The sequence below is a fragment of the Vicia villosa genome, linkage group LG3, assembly GCF_029867415.1.
Source record: "Vicia villosa cultivar HV-30 ecotype Madison, WI linkage group LG3, Vvil1.0, whole genome shotgun sequence".
Lineage (NCBI taxonomy): Eukaryota > Viridiplantae > Streptophyta > Magnoliopsida > Fabales > Fabaceae > Vicia > Vicia villosa.
Genome location: NC_081182.1, coordinates 37,469,468 through 37,484,241, shown reverse-complemented (window position 1 = coordinate 37,484,241; position 14,774 = coordinate 37,469,468). Strand labels below are relative to the sequence as shown.

The 14,774-nt window shown below is 31.0% G+C and overlaps 1 protein-coding gene across 1 annotated transcript; it reads right to left on the bottom strand.

Moving 5' to 3' along the window:
- Nucleotides 1-7,934: 7,934 nt before the first annotated feature.
- Nucleotides 7,935-14,501, bottom strand: LOC131661033 (chaperone protein ClpD, chloroplastic). The gene is made up of 12 exons (XM_058930436.1): nucleotides 13,652-14,501; nucleotides 12,351-12,490; nucleotides 12,044-12,273; nucleotides 11,808-11,916; nucleotides 11,574-11,704; nucleotides 10,578-10,679; nucleotides 9,940-10,215; nucleotides 9,761-9,861; nucleotides 9,375-9,669; nucleotides 8,974-9,207; nucleotides 8,539-8,772; nucleotides 7,935-8,441 (listed from the first exon to the last, which is right to left on the bottom strand). The coding sequence occupies exons 1-12, from the start codon at nucleotides 14,281-14,283 to the stop codon at nucleotides 8,130-8,132; spliced, it is 2,796 nt and encodes a 931-aa protein (XP_058786419.1). The 5' UTR covers nucleotides 14,284-14,501; the 3' UTR covers nucleotides 7,935-8,129.
- Between the last annotated feature and the right edge of the window lie 273 nt (nucleotides 14,502-14,774).

Sequence of the window (14,774 nt, the reverse complement as noted above, 5' to 3'; positions counted from 1 at the left end):
TTTATGGCTTGGACTAAGGCAAGTCAATATTATAATAAACTCATTATGGACCACATTAATTTTGCTTTAAATTATAAATTAAATAATAATAATAGTAATTTTCTTTAAAAATATTTTATCTTATTTTTCACTTAAAATTGAGATACAAACTATTTAAAACTTTTGAAATATCATCAAAATTTACAACAATCCCCCACATATTTCAAAAGTTATTAAAAGTTGTATAAAAGAATTTCATGGATTAACATCATGGATGTGATGCATCAAACTAGTGTAGCAAGCTATATGAACTAGTCCTAGAATGATAGTACTTAACATACAGTGAAATTGGTGTAGCAAGCTATATGAACCAAAGACACTTTATGTATGTTAGAGGTCTACCACTCACATCACACCCCCACGGCTCTTGTTGTTGACGCTGTGGTGCGCTAATAGGCCGTGCGCGTGCCTGGTTATTTCATGAGTGCTCTAGAGATTTCGCCAAGATCTCATACAAGCGGCCCCACTCAACACTCACATAGGTGATTTCATCAAGTGTATGCTGCAAATCATACACCACCTATAAAGGATATGAAATTCATTAAAAGCTACATAAGCTTATCCTCTCAATAATGCAATGTCTAGCACTTTCTCAATTTACACCATAGGAAAAAGACACAATCAAAAATTAATTATATAATGTTTGGTGCTAGCAGAACTAACAAGTGACTTGTTCTTACCCATATGAACCTTTTTCATGGGATCTCCAATCACAAAGGTTGGGTTCCCATCACTTATTAGTTTCAATTGGCTAAGTCCAATTCCCCTCGATGTGTCACAAATTAATTTCTTCCCAGGGGCTTCGTCAATGGATTGACCAAGATCATTCTGATCTAACTTCACATAAATTGAGAATATTATCTCATCTTTTAGTAGCTACTTTATACACAAATGAAGACACATATTTTTTCCCATAAATAAATATTGACTAAGACGTCTCTAAGTCAATCAATCTCATACTTTTACTCAATAAACTTGATATCCACAATTAATCTTATTCAAGTTTATAAAAGTATTTTGATTTCCATATTAGATTTATACAGGTCTGCTTATATGATCATTAAGCGACGCCACTATCAATAATGATAAATATAAATTTATTATTTAAATATTTATCTTACAGGTCTGTTTTCGAGCGACAACTTTTCATCAGATTAAAAAATAAATAAATATACTATTAGAAGCATAATCAATTATCTACATTGTATTAATTTAATACAATTGTCCATCTCAATATAATATGATAATTAACATATTCTTTTCAAATATTTTATGTGATTAAAAATCATCATAAAAAATTTCACATAACTCATTAAATAAATTAAACACTAACCTTCCAATAAATTGAATTTCTTTTTTCACTCCCGATAGAAACGATAACTAGTCAACTTTAATTTTTAATCAGTCAAACCACAAGTGTACTCCTTCATTACACATTAACTCAATAGAAATGAAAAATAAATTACACACTAATTCAATAAAAATAAATATATTTATTCTCATATAATCAACTTTATTAAGCATTTTCATACTATGCTAAAATAATAACAAATATCATATGTAATAATTTATGATGTCACAAATATTTCATGATCCTGTCAAATATAGATAATTTCATTTCTATTTCACTTGGTCTGTCATCAAATCATGTATATCTAAAATTACTTCATGATTTTTAGTAAAGTAAAACTAAATAAAATATGTCAAATATTACTATTCATACATGTTTGAGTATATCAAATTAAGTTCCCATAATATAATTATTATATATATGCCCCCACGATAAAATATATTTTCGCAAATTAAAAATACACATATTAATATATTTTATTATCACAAAAATATATGTTATAACAAGAATATCTCAATACTAAGCAATTAACTCAATTAACTATTTATTTTAAATAGTATTAAACTCTATTTAATTAATATAATTAAGAATTAAACACAAGATTCATCACTGAAATATAATAAATGAGTAAACAAAACTCCACAATCACAAATAGATATTGAATCCTCATTAAGTCACTATAGAAATAAAAAGACTTGTTTTTTCTTTTATTTTTACGGATCAAAACATCAATAACAAAGTATTCTACAAATAAATATTTTAGCAACTGTATAATTTCAATCAAAACTTATATTCATTTTCAACATTTTATTTTAAAAAAAAAAACTCTAATAATATTCATTTGTAAAATAAAGTTAGATGCATAACGGCAAAATAATATATAATAATTATGCATTAGTGTGTGTAATAATGATACCAACATCGTATTATTCCTAATGGCATGCTAATGGCATAAAAGAAAACATAATTTCTATAATCTCTAACGTAAAAGAACATTTCTATTTAGTAAAATTTAATAATATTATATTATATAGTTAAGACAGAATAATAATTTATGATAAATGTTTAAGAAAAATAAATATTTTTAATTTAGTTACCACACATCATTCAAATAAATAAATGAATAATTATCACCAAATATTAACAATACTTTTTTTTTCTTTCAATAACAATACACACATACCATTAAATTATGTTGGCCATAAAAAAATACTGTAATTAGTTCCAGTTAAACTAATTAAACACGAATTTTATATAATCTATATCATATATCATAAAAAGTAATCATTATTTTCGCATAAGAATTTTTTTTTTATTCACACAATTCTTAAGCAATAAAATAAAATTATTGAGGAAGAAAAACTTACGTGGTTTTTACAGAGTCAAATATTAGAGTAATCCATTATGCCATCATTTTTTTTTTCACAAAACCAAATGCTCGTCAAAACTCTTCATGTCTTTTTGACTATTAACAAAGATAAATCCTTAAGATTGTTGTAGAATTTGATCACCCATATAGTTTGATTCCATTTTCTTGTAATCATTGATTTTTGACCTGCAAAACAATAAACAATTATATAAACCTGAGGCGTGTAAAAACACTGTCCTTAAGGATTTATCCGCCTCATAAGCGCAAATCCCCCAGGATTCAACAGGTTCTTCCCAGATTCTCATTATAAATCTGAGGTATCAGAACAACAAGAACTACTCTTTGAGATGACCGGAAAATGTAATCCAAAAACAAAAGAGCAACAAAAGAAAAGAAAGAATAAAAGAGGTTTGGTTAGATTATCACGTTAAAGTATTTTATTTTTCCTCCCATTTCTAAAAGTAAGAGAGTAGACATATATACATATAAGAGAATAGTATTTTATGGCTTGGACTAAGTCAAGTCAATATTATAATAAACTCATTATGGACCACATTAATTTTGCTTTAAATTATAAATTAAATAATAATAATAGTAATTTTCTTTAAAAATATTTTATCTTATTTTTCACTTAAAATTGAGATACAAACTATTTAAAACTTTTGAAATATCATCAAAATTTACAACATAAAAAACTATACCAATTGATGAGATTATTTCTATCATAATACGAACGATCATTACAATCTCAAAGTCCTACCAATTAAATAGAAATATCACCGATGAGTCTCATTGCCCTCTAGATCATTACAATCTCATAGTCTTGGAAGATGCGCCTCTATTGACTGTTTCTTGTAATTTTTCTCTAATTTTCTTATGTTCTTCATGTGTTATTCCTCTTCATACTTCGTCATCATAACTTTTAGAGTAAAATAGAGTAAACTTTTCCCGGTTAGGATGATTTCAACTTGGTTTAGTCTTTTACACAAATCTTTGGGATATTTATAAAAAAAACCTACAAAACATAAATGCATTAACACTAAAAAGACTTAAAAGTAATAGAATATAATAATAAAAACATCAGATGACAAACTATCATCACAGTCTCTAACTTGAATCTTTAGTTGTTTTAAAAAAAATACTTGAAAAATTAAGATTTTTAGAAAACATGGGAACTTATATACTTCGATGATAATTTCTAAATTGGTGCTACGTACCGAAGTACTTCCATGTTTCTGCTCAAGTTCTACTTTCATTCTTATTCCTTGGATCAGATAACTCAAAAGACTTCATTCTCGCATTTATATTTCAATTTTTCTCTTTTCTCACCAATTCACATAATTGATATATGTTATTACTCATTCAACATGTATAAATCATTTTACCATATACTTGAAATAAATCTAAACAGTCTATCAAATCATTATTACACATATTTTTTGAGGTCTTTAAGGTTATAAGGTGGCTTGTGTATTCCACATAGAGATGGTAGGATTTACACGCCCCTGTAACTAGATTCTTGGGGTGTTTGCCCATCGATGTTCTAGAAAAACTAAACTCCAAATGATTTTTCTTTTTAAGTTTCGCTAGTCGAGACTCATGAGTCATATATGAATTTCGATTTTTTCACTAGTATAAATAATATATTTCATGACAAAACTTTCACCTCAACCAACTAATAACTGAGGTATATGTTCTGGGATCGTCATAAATATATTTTTTAGAATATAAATGTACTACAATTGTGGTGCTTGTAAGTACAATTTTTACGGTGATTTCAATTTATATTCATTGTTCTTTAACATCAAGATTTAACTTTTGCATTAACTTTTAGGTACATGCGTGATATGTGTGTTGAAAGCAGGGGCGGATGCACATTCATAAGTAAGGGGGCTCAAGCCCCCACAAAGAAAAACAATTTTGGTTAAAAATATCTTAAGTTTTGTAATTTGTCCCCATAAGAAAAATACGTGTTACATATATAAACATGTTTTTTAATAAAATAATATATATTAATGCTAATTTTAACTTTATAACTATTATTGTTTGATTAAATGCACTTATTTAACATTAAATATATACTACAGTATAAAATAGAAATTGATTGTGATACATTTTATGTAAAATTATATATTCGAATTCGAGTTTCTATATTTTTTTATTTTGATGAATACCATAAAAAAATTTGCCCCCACCACCAAATATTTCTGGATCCGCCACTGGTTGAAAGGGAATTGAGAAAATATTATTTCTTATACCTATTCAATATTCTATTTCAACAAAAGGAACCAATCACTATCAAGATGTACATGCAAAATATGTTGATTGATGAGAACAAAGAATATTACCTAAGACCGTTGTATTATGCCTAAGTATATATTGATTTATGTTTTCTATTCCATCTCCATATCAACTAACTTCTTCTCAAGTTCAACAAATTTTTCAAATAACATTTTCATAATTAGTTTTGAATTTATCAAATGAAATTAGAGTAGACTTAAAAAAAATCACTCAAAATATTTTATAATTATGTCTTGATATTTGGCTATTCTTCTTCTTCTTCTTGTAATATATCAAACTTTCTCATGAGGGTAACAATAGTTTTTTCTTCAACTTCACCCTCACGCCATGCTTCAACTTGATCACGTCATTGTATGCTTTAGAAATTTGGAAGAAAATTTGAATCGTGTCCCTATGTTGTTGATAGTTAGGCATTTTTCTTTTGAAGCTTGATATTGTTGCGGTGTCTTGTAAGTGCGCCATGTTTAGATGATTCTTTTGTGCAATTCTGGAAGAATGTTTGGATCGGGCCGGTGGCTTGTGATCACGTTGCTTTTGCTATTTGAATTTGAATAACGCACTTTGGCTTGGAAGGGCATAACTGTTAGAAAATTTCTCATTACATCCATATAGGATAAAGCTGTCAAAACGGACTAGCCAATATGGGCTGGCTCGCTCGGCCCGAAAAATCATAGGACTTGGGCTTTCAAATTAGAGCCCATATTTTTAAGGGTTTTTTTAGCCCAGCCCTAAAAAACCCGTCATTCATTAGGGCTAGCCCATACGGGTCATGGTAGCCCATTAGGTCCGCATTGCTATAAATTTTTAAAAATTATATTAGTTCTTATATTATGTTACTCCAAAATAACACATTCATTTTTCCCACTTCACTAAATTTTGTCTCTATTCTATTCCATCTTTCTCTTTTAAATATTATACATTAATATAATCAACACTATTTCCTTGTATTCTATTAGTTTCTCTTATGTCAAATATTTTGAGTATTATTTTATACAATTTAGAATTTAGACTTGTATTGTATATAAAAACACATTATAGTATTTATAAAAGATAATATAGTACTTAAAAATGTATTATATTTAGAATAATATAACTTTTTATTTTATTTATAGTCAATATTATGGATTTTTTATTTTAATTTTTTTATTTAAAAAAACCCATTTAGGGTCGGGTAGTCCGAAGCCCATCTAGGACCAGGCTCGGATAGTAATTTTGAGGTCCATATTACGATAGAGTTTTTTTTGTCCAACTCTAAAAAGCCCAGGCCCATGAGGGTCGGCCCTAAATAGGCCGGGTAGCCCATTTTGACAGCTCTGATATAGGATAAAAAAACTCACCTGAAAATCACAAAATACCCTTCGAATATACATCTCCGAATTCGCTCCAACAAAAATTAAAGATATTAGTTAATTTGGATATGCATATCGGAATTAACCAAAATCCCAAATTTCTTTTGATTTTATTTTAAAAAAATATTTATTCTAATATAATTATAATATAATTAAAGTGAGTTATAAATAAAGAATAAAGAGATTAAATAAAATTTTAATTTCTTTTGATTTTATAAAGCATAACTTAAATACAAATTGTTATAAATAAAGAATAAATACAAATTATTATAAATAAAGAATAAAGAGATTAAATAAAATTTTAATTTTGTAATAATTTATACAAATTATAAAAGTAATTATTTTTTAAATGACTACAACAGAATGCATTATAATTATTATCATGTTAAAAATATCCTCCTATTAACATTATAATTTTTAATTAATATTAACTTTTTTTAAAAATTAATTTTATATAAAAATAGTGTGTTGATTTAAATATTTATTAGACTAATATTATTATTATATTTTAATTTTAATGATATATATTTAATTATATATTTTGATTAATACAATTAACTATACTATTAATTGTATTCATTCACGTTGATTTTAATTTAAAAAATATCTTCGATTATGCATATCCGAAATATAGGAGTATTTTGAAGTTTTCAACAAGGTATATAAATGCAATGAAAATTTCTGTAACTATTAATTTTCCCTTGAAATTTTTTTCTGTTTTTTATTTTTTATTCTCCGTGTGCTAGTCTTCTCTAAGATTATTAAAGAATATAAATGCATTAGTAAAAGTAAATAAATATAGACTATCGTTCGACAGACCAAGAACCTGAATCACATCTTTCAATTTAAAAATTGAAGATCAATATTTTTTTTTTAAATATAATTTGCTGTTGATTGACAGGGGAACAAACTTAAGAGGTGGTAAATTGATCATTCCCTGGAAGATCAAATATTATTGCCTCCAAAGCATGGAGTTGACTAGAAGAACTTGAGAGTCTTGGGTATTTGACTTGGAGGATAATGTTGATAACTTGTACAAGCAGGTATCAGAAGGTATCAGAGACATGATTATTAGTAGAATCATCTTTAGTCTTCTTAGAGGATAGATTATGAAAAAATTTATTAGAAGTTATCTACTCAAGTAACAAATTTATGATATCATCAAAACTAAAGTGCAAATCATTCTTCTTCAAGTTAAATAATAAAACTAATTACATCTTAATTGAATAACAGGAGCCCTAATTAATTATATAAGCTATGATCCCATGAGTCTATGTTTATGAAGAACCACCAACCAACCAACATATGTTAGTTACTTATTTTAGACAAGGAGGACATTTTTTTTAATGAATTTGTTATTATAAAAATAAAATAAAAGCTCTCACTAAATATTAATGCCTGATCAAGTAAGACTAAGCATGACCACATGTCAAATTTACCATTTCCTAATTTAAAGACAGTTCATGAATCTTAAGTGTGAATTTGAGTGGAATCTATTTATTTTGTGACATAAAACCAAGAGGACTTCAGTTATATATCTGTATATACTTTCATCAGTGCATTTAATTTAAATATATTTTACACTGACAGCTAACAAATGTAATGTGTTGTTAGACAGCTAACAAAGAGTAACCAAAACATCTTTCACTTTTCAGTATATGACTATATGTGTGTGTGTGTATATACACCTACCAGGCTACTTATGTACAATGGTTGTTCATTACTCAGGAATGACTTGTTCAGACAAGTTGACTGTTTGACCAAGCTGATTTATAACAAGAGTCTTACCATTAGCATCCAAATCAATGAAGATAGTGTCACCTTCCTTGCACTTTTTAGCAAGCAATGCTTCAGTCAATGGGTTTACAATTAAATCTGCAATGGCCTTCCTGAGAGGCCTAGCACCATATGTTGGGTTATAGCCTTCTTTGCAGACTAGGTCCTTCACTGATTCAGACACCGATAAATTGATTCCCTTGGACTTCACCTGTTTCTTCAAGTCTTGCAACAGAGAGTCCAATATTTGGAGCAACTGTGATGAAAATAACAACAATAAAATCAATATTAATTATTTCAATATGAAAATTCAATACTGTTTAATAACCTATCAAAACCAAAACTCAACTAACCTGTGGCTTTTCAAGAGGATGAAACACGACCACTTCATCTATCCTGTTGAGCAGTTCTGGACGAAAATACGCCCTCAGTTCTTCCATTACCATAGATTTCATTCCATTAAATGATGTTTCTTTGTCATCTGAAAACAAGAAACCTATGGAATTTTGTCGACCCTTAGAAATGGCACTAGATCCCACATTTGAAGTCATCACCACCAAAGCATTTTTAAATGAAACTCTTCTACCCTGTTGGAGCCAGTTTTTCAAACAATAATCAGAAAAATTTAGGACAAAAGTAGTTTAAATTCCACATTGTATTGATGCATCTACAAGCACTCGTTTTTACTTGGCATAGAAGCAAAGAAATAGAAATTCCAAGCGAAAGTTTCATGTTTAAAAGGTTATTGAAATCAAGGTAAATTAAGATTCACATCAGCATTGGCAAACCTGAGAATCTGTAAGATGGCCATCTTCCATTAATTGAAGAAGAATATTGAAAATATCTGAATGAGCTTTCTCTATTTCATCAAACAATAACACTGTAAATGGGTTTCTCCTAATAGCTTCGGTTAAAATGCCTCCTTCTCCATAACCAACATAACCTGGGGGAGATCCTATCAACTTGCTCACTGAATGGCGTTCCATATATTCACTCATGTCTAACCGTATCATGTTCCTCTCCTGAAATGATAATATGAAAGGCAAATATAAACAGACGAGCCAATTGATGCGACATTTACAGATCACAACATTATCACCACAGACCTTAGAAAAGAGGAAGAACGACAACAAAGAATGTGCTCTAATTATTAATGTAAAATTAAAATACACGTTATGTGAATACTTACTGATCCAAAATAGCATGCTGCCAAAGATTTTGCAAGTTCAGTTTTCCCAACACCAGTAGGGCCACAAAATAGCAAAGTTGCTATGGGTCTACCGGGATCCTTAAGGCCAACCCGGCATCTCTTCATAGCTCTAGAAATGGAGGAAATAGCCTCCTCTTGTCCAATCACCCGTTCCCGAAGTTTATTATCAAGATCTAAGAGAAGACTACTTTCATCAGCAGTGAGCTGCTGAACTGGAATTCCTGACCAGAGGGAAGCAACTGCTGCTATATGATCAGGCCTAACTTCTATACGCCTAAAACAAAAAATAACATGTCAGCCACTCAAAATCCAAATCTAGATATGGACAGAAGAATGAACTTTGCTTTAGGGGTCAACTAACATACTCATTATCAAATACTGCAGAAGTTAAATATGAGTCCAGTATGAGTTCATTGCTATCCCCAATGCCAGATGTGGCATAATATTTAAGCTTGCTCTCCTGGACCTGCGGGTGAGAAATATCAACTTAAACTCTAAGCAGCTAGTGCAAAGAACATGGAAATACAGAGAGTTATGCCATTACCATTTTAAGCATGGACTGAACAGTTCTAATTTCTCCCCAATAAACTTCCGGGTTTTTAGAAAGTAAGTCGCGTTCTTTTTTCATCTTAAAGGCTTCAATAGAAGCTTTACTTCCAGCTTCGTCTATGAGGTCAATAGCTTTATCAGGTAGATACCTATCAGCTATGTATCTTGCTGACAAATGAACTGCAGCCTTTATGGCATCTTCCGTATATATGCATTTGTGATGTTCCTCGTATTTACCACGTATGCCCATAAGTATTTTAATTGCATCATCCTATACACAGTAACACATATAGTTCATTGAGAAATCAAATTATGATTAAAATGGTACTCCCTTCGTTCCTTTTTAGTTGTCGTTATAAGGTTATTTATAGTTACAAAAAAAAAAAAACAATACATTTTATTACTTTTGATAAATTTTGTATTACTAATACCCTTAGCTATTTATTATCGCATTCCACCTATTTCTCTTTGCAATAAATAGTTAAGTGTATTATTGACAAAACAATAGTTAATGTTTCATTGAACCTTAAAAAAAACAAATAAATATAAATAATCTTTTTCTGCAAAAGCGACAATTATAAAGGAGCAGAGGGAGTAACTTGGAACAATATAGATATGAATATAGAGTCCAACCTCACTTGGCTCATCAATCCAAACAGGTTGAAACCGTCGTGCCAAAGCCTTATCCTTTTCAAAATGAAGCCTGTATTCATCTGAGGTGGTAGATGCAATACACTGCACATAAGGAAATGTTTTTCATGTGATAAGTTATGGTGTGAGTGCAGATTTTATTATAACACTCAAGGAAAAATGATGATCCAGTCTTATACAAAAATGATCACTGTAAGAACATTTCTACTGCATCATAAAACTGAACCAACTATTCAAGAAAACTTCATTAGAGAGAAGAAATGTTATATCTTATACAGTTGTGTCAGCAAAAGATTTCAAATTCAGAGCTTTTCTTCCAACCCACAAATTCCTCCCCAACTAAAATTGCAAAAAAAAAAAAAAAAGAAGAAATTTTCAACAGAAGAAAGGCATTAATATATGAAAAAAATATATATTTATAATCATGCCTTAACGTTGTTGTATATTACTGATTCCAGCATTCACAGCCTTAAACATAAAAAGCACTTGGAACTGGCTTTATGGAAATTGAAAAGAGACTCCCGAACATTGTACACACAACTTTTACCTCATTTCAGTAACATGTTGCAATGTTTGCATAAGAAATCATCTAGTACATGAAACCTGTTGGTTCCATAAAGTGGTGATAAGAAAATATTTACCAGTTAACACTCACTCGTATCCCTTTCAACTAAGCAGTGAGTTTATTGACAGGAAGTATAATCTCTCAGTATTTCATAAAGACTACATTTAAAATAATTTCAATGTTCCTACTTTCCAGATGTTAATTACTAATCTTGTTTAGTACAATTTCTTTGAAAAATGTTGGTGACAGAACTGAAGTAACTGGAACAGCTAACCATATATTTTGACCTCTAACCGTAATTTTTTATGTTACTAGCAATTGCTTATTCATGGTTTCAAATTGAAATGCATATAAATTCAAGTATCACTTGGAATATAGAAACTAACAAATGAAATTACAGCGCAACCAATCACCTGAAATAGACCCATTACAAGAGATGGTTTAAGCAAATTGGCAATGTTAAAGCCAGAACCCTTATTTCCCCTCTCGGTTGTCCCTGATTGAACAAGTATGTGAACTTCGTCGATGAAAAGAATGACATCACCTGCATCTCAAGAAAACCAATGAGCTAAAACAATCCCATTGTAGTGTGCCACGCATATATTAACACAACTTTAATCATAATTTTTTTGTTAAAACGTATATACCTGACTTTATTATGTCTTTTAGTAAGTTGGTAACACGGTCCTCTAGCTCTCCTCTCTCTTTAGCCCCTGCCATTAATAGTGCTACATCCAAAGACATGACACGTTTTTTCTGCGTGGACACAAGTTAGAAAGTAAAATTACAATGCATTCCAACTAGATAGAACTAATGCAACTACAGAAGGGGACACAAGAAAAGAAAAACTTTAGAAACATCAATCATTTGTTGACGAACACACCAATAGAGAAGGAGCAACATCTCCCCGAAAAATACTATTTGCCAGTCCCTCCGCAATAGCTGTTTTTCCAACTCCAGCTTCACCCAGAAGAATGGGATTACTTTTTTTCTTTCGGCATAGTATTTGAATCATTCTCTGAATTTCAACTTCTCGGCCAATAACTGGATCAATTAATCCTAACCTTGCGCGGGCAGTGAGATCCACACAGAATTGTGATAGAGCACTCTTCTCTGATAACCAGAGAATGAATATGAGAAAAACTTATCTCTGCCTTCAACCATCAAAATCAAATCATAAAACAACAAACCTTCACCAGAATGCTTTTCGGAAATAGATTTTTTTTGCACTCCATTGGACAGCACACCTGGCTTTCTACCATCTCTAGCAAGCTCTTTTTCTAATCTGGCATACGCCACAGCTACCAACTGATGTGGGTTTGCCCCGAGCCTGAAGTCATTTGCATACTAGCAACATTAATGGAAAATTACAGACACACACACACAATTTAATGATACATAATGGACTCAGTAAATTGTCCAATCACATGCCACAGTGATATAGCTCCATATCATTTTTGCCAATTAACCAAAATTTTATACTTTAGATATCTAATGCATTAACAAAAACTTGACAAAAATAGAATTCCTTAAAAATTTACCCTAATGAATATTTTCAAACTAGTTACGTAACTCAAAAAGGACTTTTAAACCGGGATATGACAGCAACCTGTTTGGGTAGCCCCAAAAATTGATTCACCAACAAATCAAAATCGATTTTGACCATAGTATGCGAGGGGGAGGTTGAACTTCGACTCAAAATAGATAATCACAAAATCCTACCATCAATGGTATTTCAATTTAGCTTTTAAGCACAAAACTGTTAATGCATTAAGCCTAGAGCAACAACCGAAGATCATCAGTTATATACAGAGTCCAAATCCCAATTACCAATCTCAGCCGAAATTTATCAAAGTGCATGTTAGGAAACACAGTCAATGGCCTCCCACCGCATGGCCAATGGCATCTCCAAAGTGTAACCTCCGTCACTATGCATCCAAAGTGCGGAAACAAACACACCTTAAAGTTGAATTTTAATTTTCATAAAAGTGATGCTATTTAGCACGGCTTTGCCAGTAGTTTGACAACCAATTAAACTAGGGTCATAGCTGGAAAACAGGGAGAGTATAGTGTGTAACATTATTAGACATTTTTGGGAGTCTCGGAGAGACGGGAGCAACCTCGGGACCACTCCAGAACCACAAGAGAAGAAGAAGCCATATCTCCACCCAAAACCTTAAGCCCTAGTATATGGCCCCCTCTTACAAATCCAACATTTCACTCCGTCATAGCCGATGTGAGACTTAAACATTCACACTTGCATCTAACACACGTTTATATAACCCGCCATCGTGACAGAGTCGCGAAGCTAACATCAAGCATTATTCTTTAAAAAATCATTACCAAACAAATAAACTTTCTCAAAATACCACCATTTTCTTCTCATAAACTTCAGGAAACACTACTTCAAAACAAGAAAGTACTATAAACTAAACACATACCAAATATCAAATATCCAATTTTAGAAAGAGATTTGATAAAGTGCCATTACCTATTCATAATCCTAGCAGAACTCCCATCATCAAACTTAATCAAAGCAACGTAAATATGTTCAGGATCAACAAAATTATGGTTCAAAGATTTCGAATACTCAACCGCAGAAGTAAGCACATGCTTCGTGCCAAAACTAAACGGAACAGGTTTATCTTCATAAACATACACACCATCCTCATCAACGTAATTCGCTGGCACATTCAAAACACGAACAGCCTCACGAGCTTTCTCGAGAGTGATCACATCAAAACCAAGAAAACCGGTTTCAGAAGGATTCTCAGAAGCCTCAGCTATGAGACCAAGCATGACGTGTTGCGCGAAAACGAAGTTGCTCTTGAAAGACGCGGCTTCTTTCAGAGCGTACGCTAGGACTTTGATTGATCTTTCTGTGAAACGTTCTAGTAAGGAGGTTATGATGAGTGTTTTTCTTCTTCTTCTAGTTTTTTTGGCGGTGAGTGAAGTGAAGGAGCAAGAACTGTTTCTTTGAGATGGACGAAAGGAGAGAGAACGTGAGGTGGAAGGTGGTGAATATGCGGTGGTGGTGGCGGTGGTGGGACGGTGAATGCGGTGGTGGCGGTTGGAAGTGAGTGTTGCGAAGCATGGGTTGATTGATGAGGAAGAAATCTGCATGGTTTTGAGATTTTGTGGTGAAGATTATGTTTTTTTTTTTTTGGTTAAAGAATGAGTAAAGGTAGTTAGATTAAGAAAGTTTGGGGAAGGAAGGAAGAAAGAAGAAAGAGGAAGGAATAAAGTGAGAATGGCATACACGTCACCGAGAGGTTGGAACATTTGCCAAGTTCTTGAATCTTGATCAATCAGCAAAGCAACGCCAAAAGGTCAGGGTCCTTCTCATTGTGTTTATTTTGACTATTGTACTCCTTATTTTATTTTTATTAATTTATAATATAATATTACTACAATCCAATTTTGAGACAATACTTTGTTTTCTCAATCCGTTAGTGGTCTAAATTACAACATAATCTAATTAATAGTGTATAACAAAATAACTCCAATGTGTACCAAATTTAATTTAAAATAGGATCCTCCTAAAAAGAAAATTAAATAAAATTCAATATGTTTATGCTATTTAAGAAAATTTATTAGCAAAGATAACAAATAGA

Bases quoted from the DNA above. Each gene is read 5' to 3' on its own strand.
- LOC131661033 (XM_058930436.1), bottom strand. From the start codon at position 14,283: ATGCAGATTTCTTCCTCATCAATCAACCCATGCTTCGCAACACTCACT. The intron at 12,491-13,651 runs GTAATGGCACTT...AAATGACTTCAG, and splicing joins TCTGCTAGGATTATGAATAG to GCTCGGGGCAAACCCACATC. The intron at 9,208-9,374 runs GTAAGTATTCAC...TTATCATTTCAG, and splicing joins CAGCATGCTATTTTGGATCA to GAGAGGAACATGATACGGTT.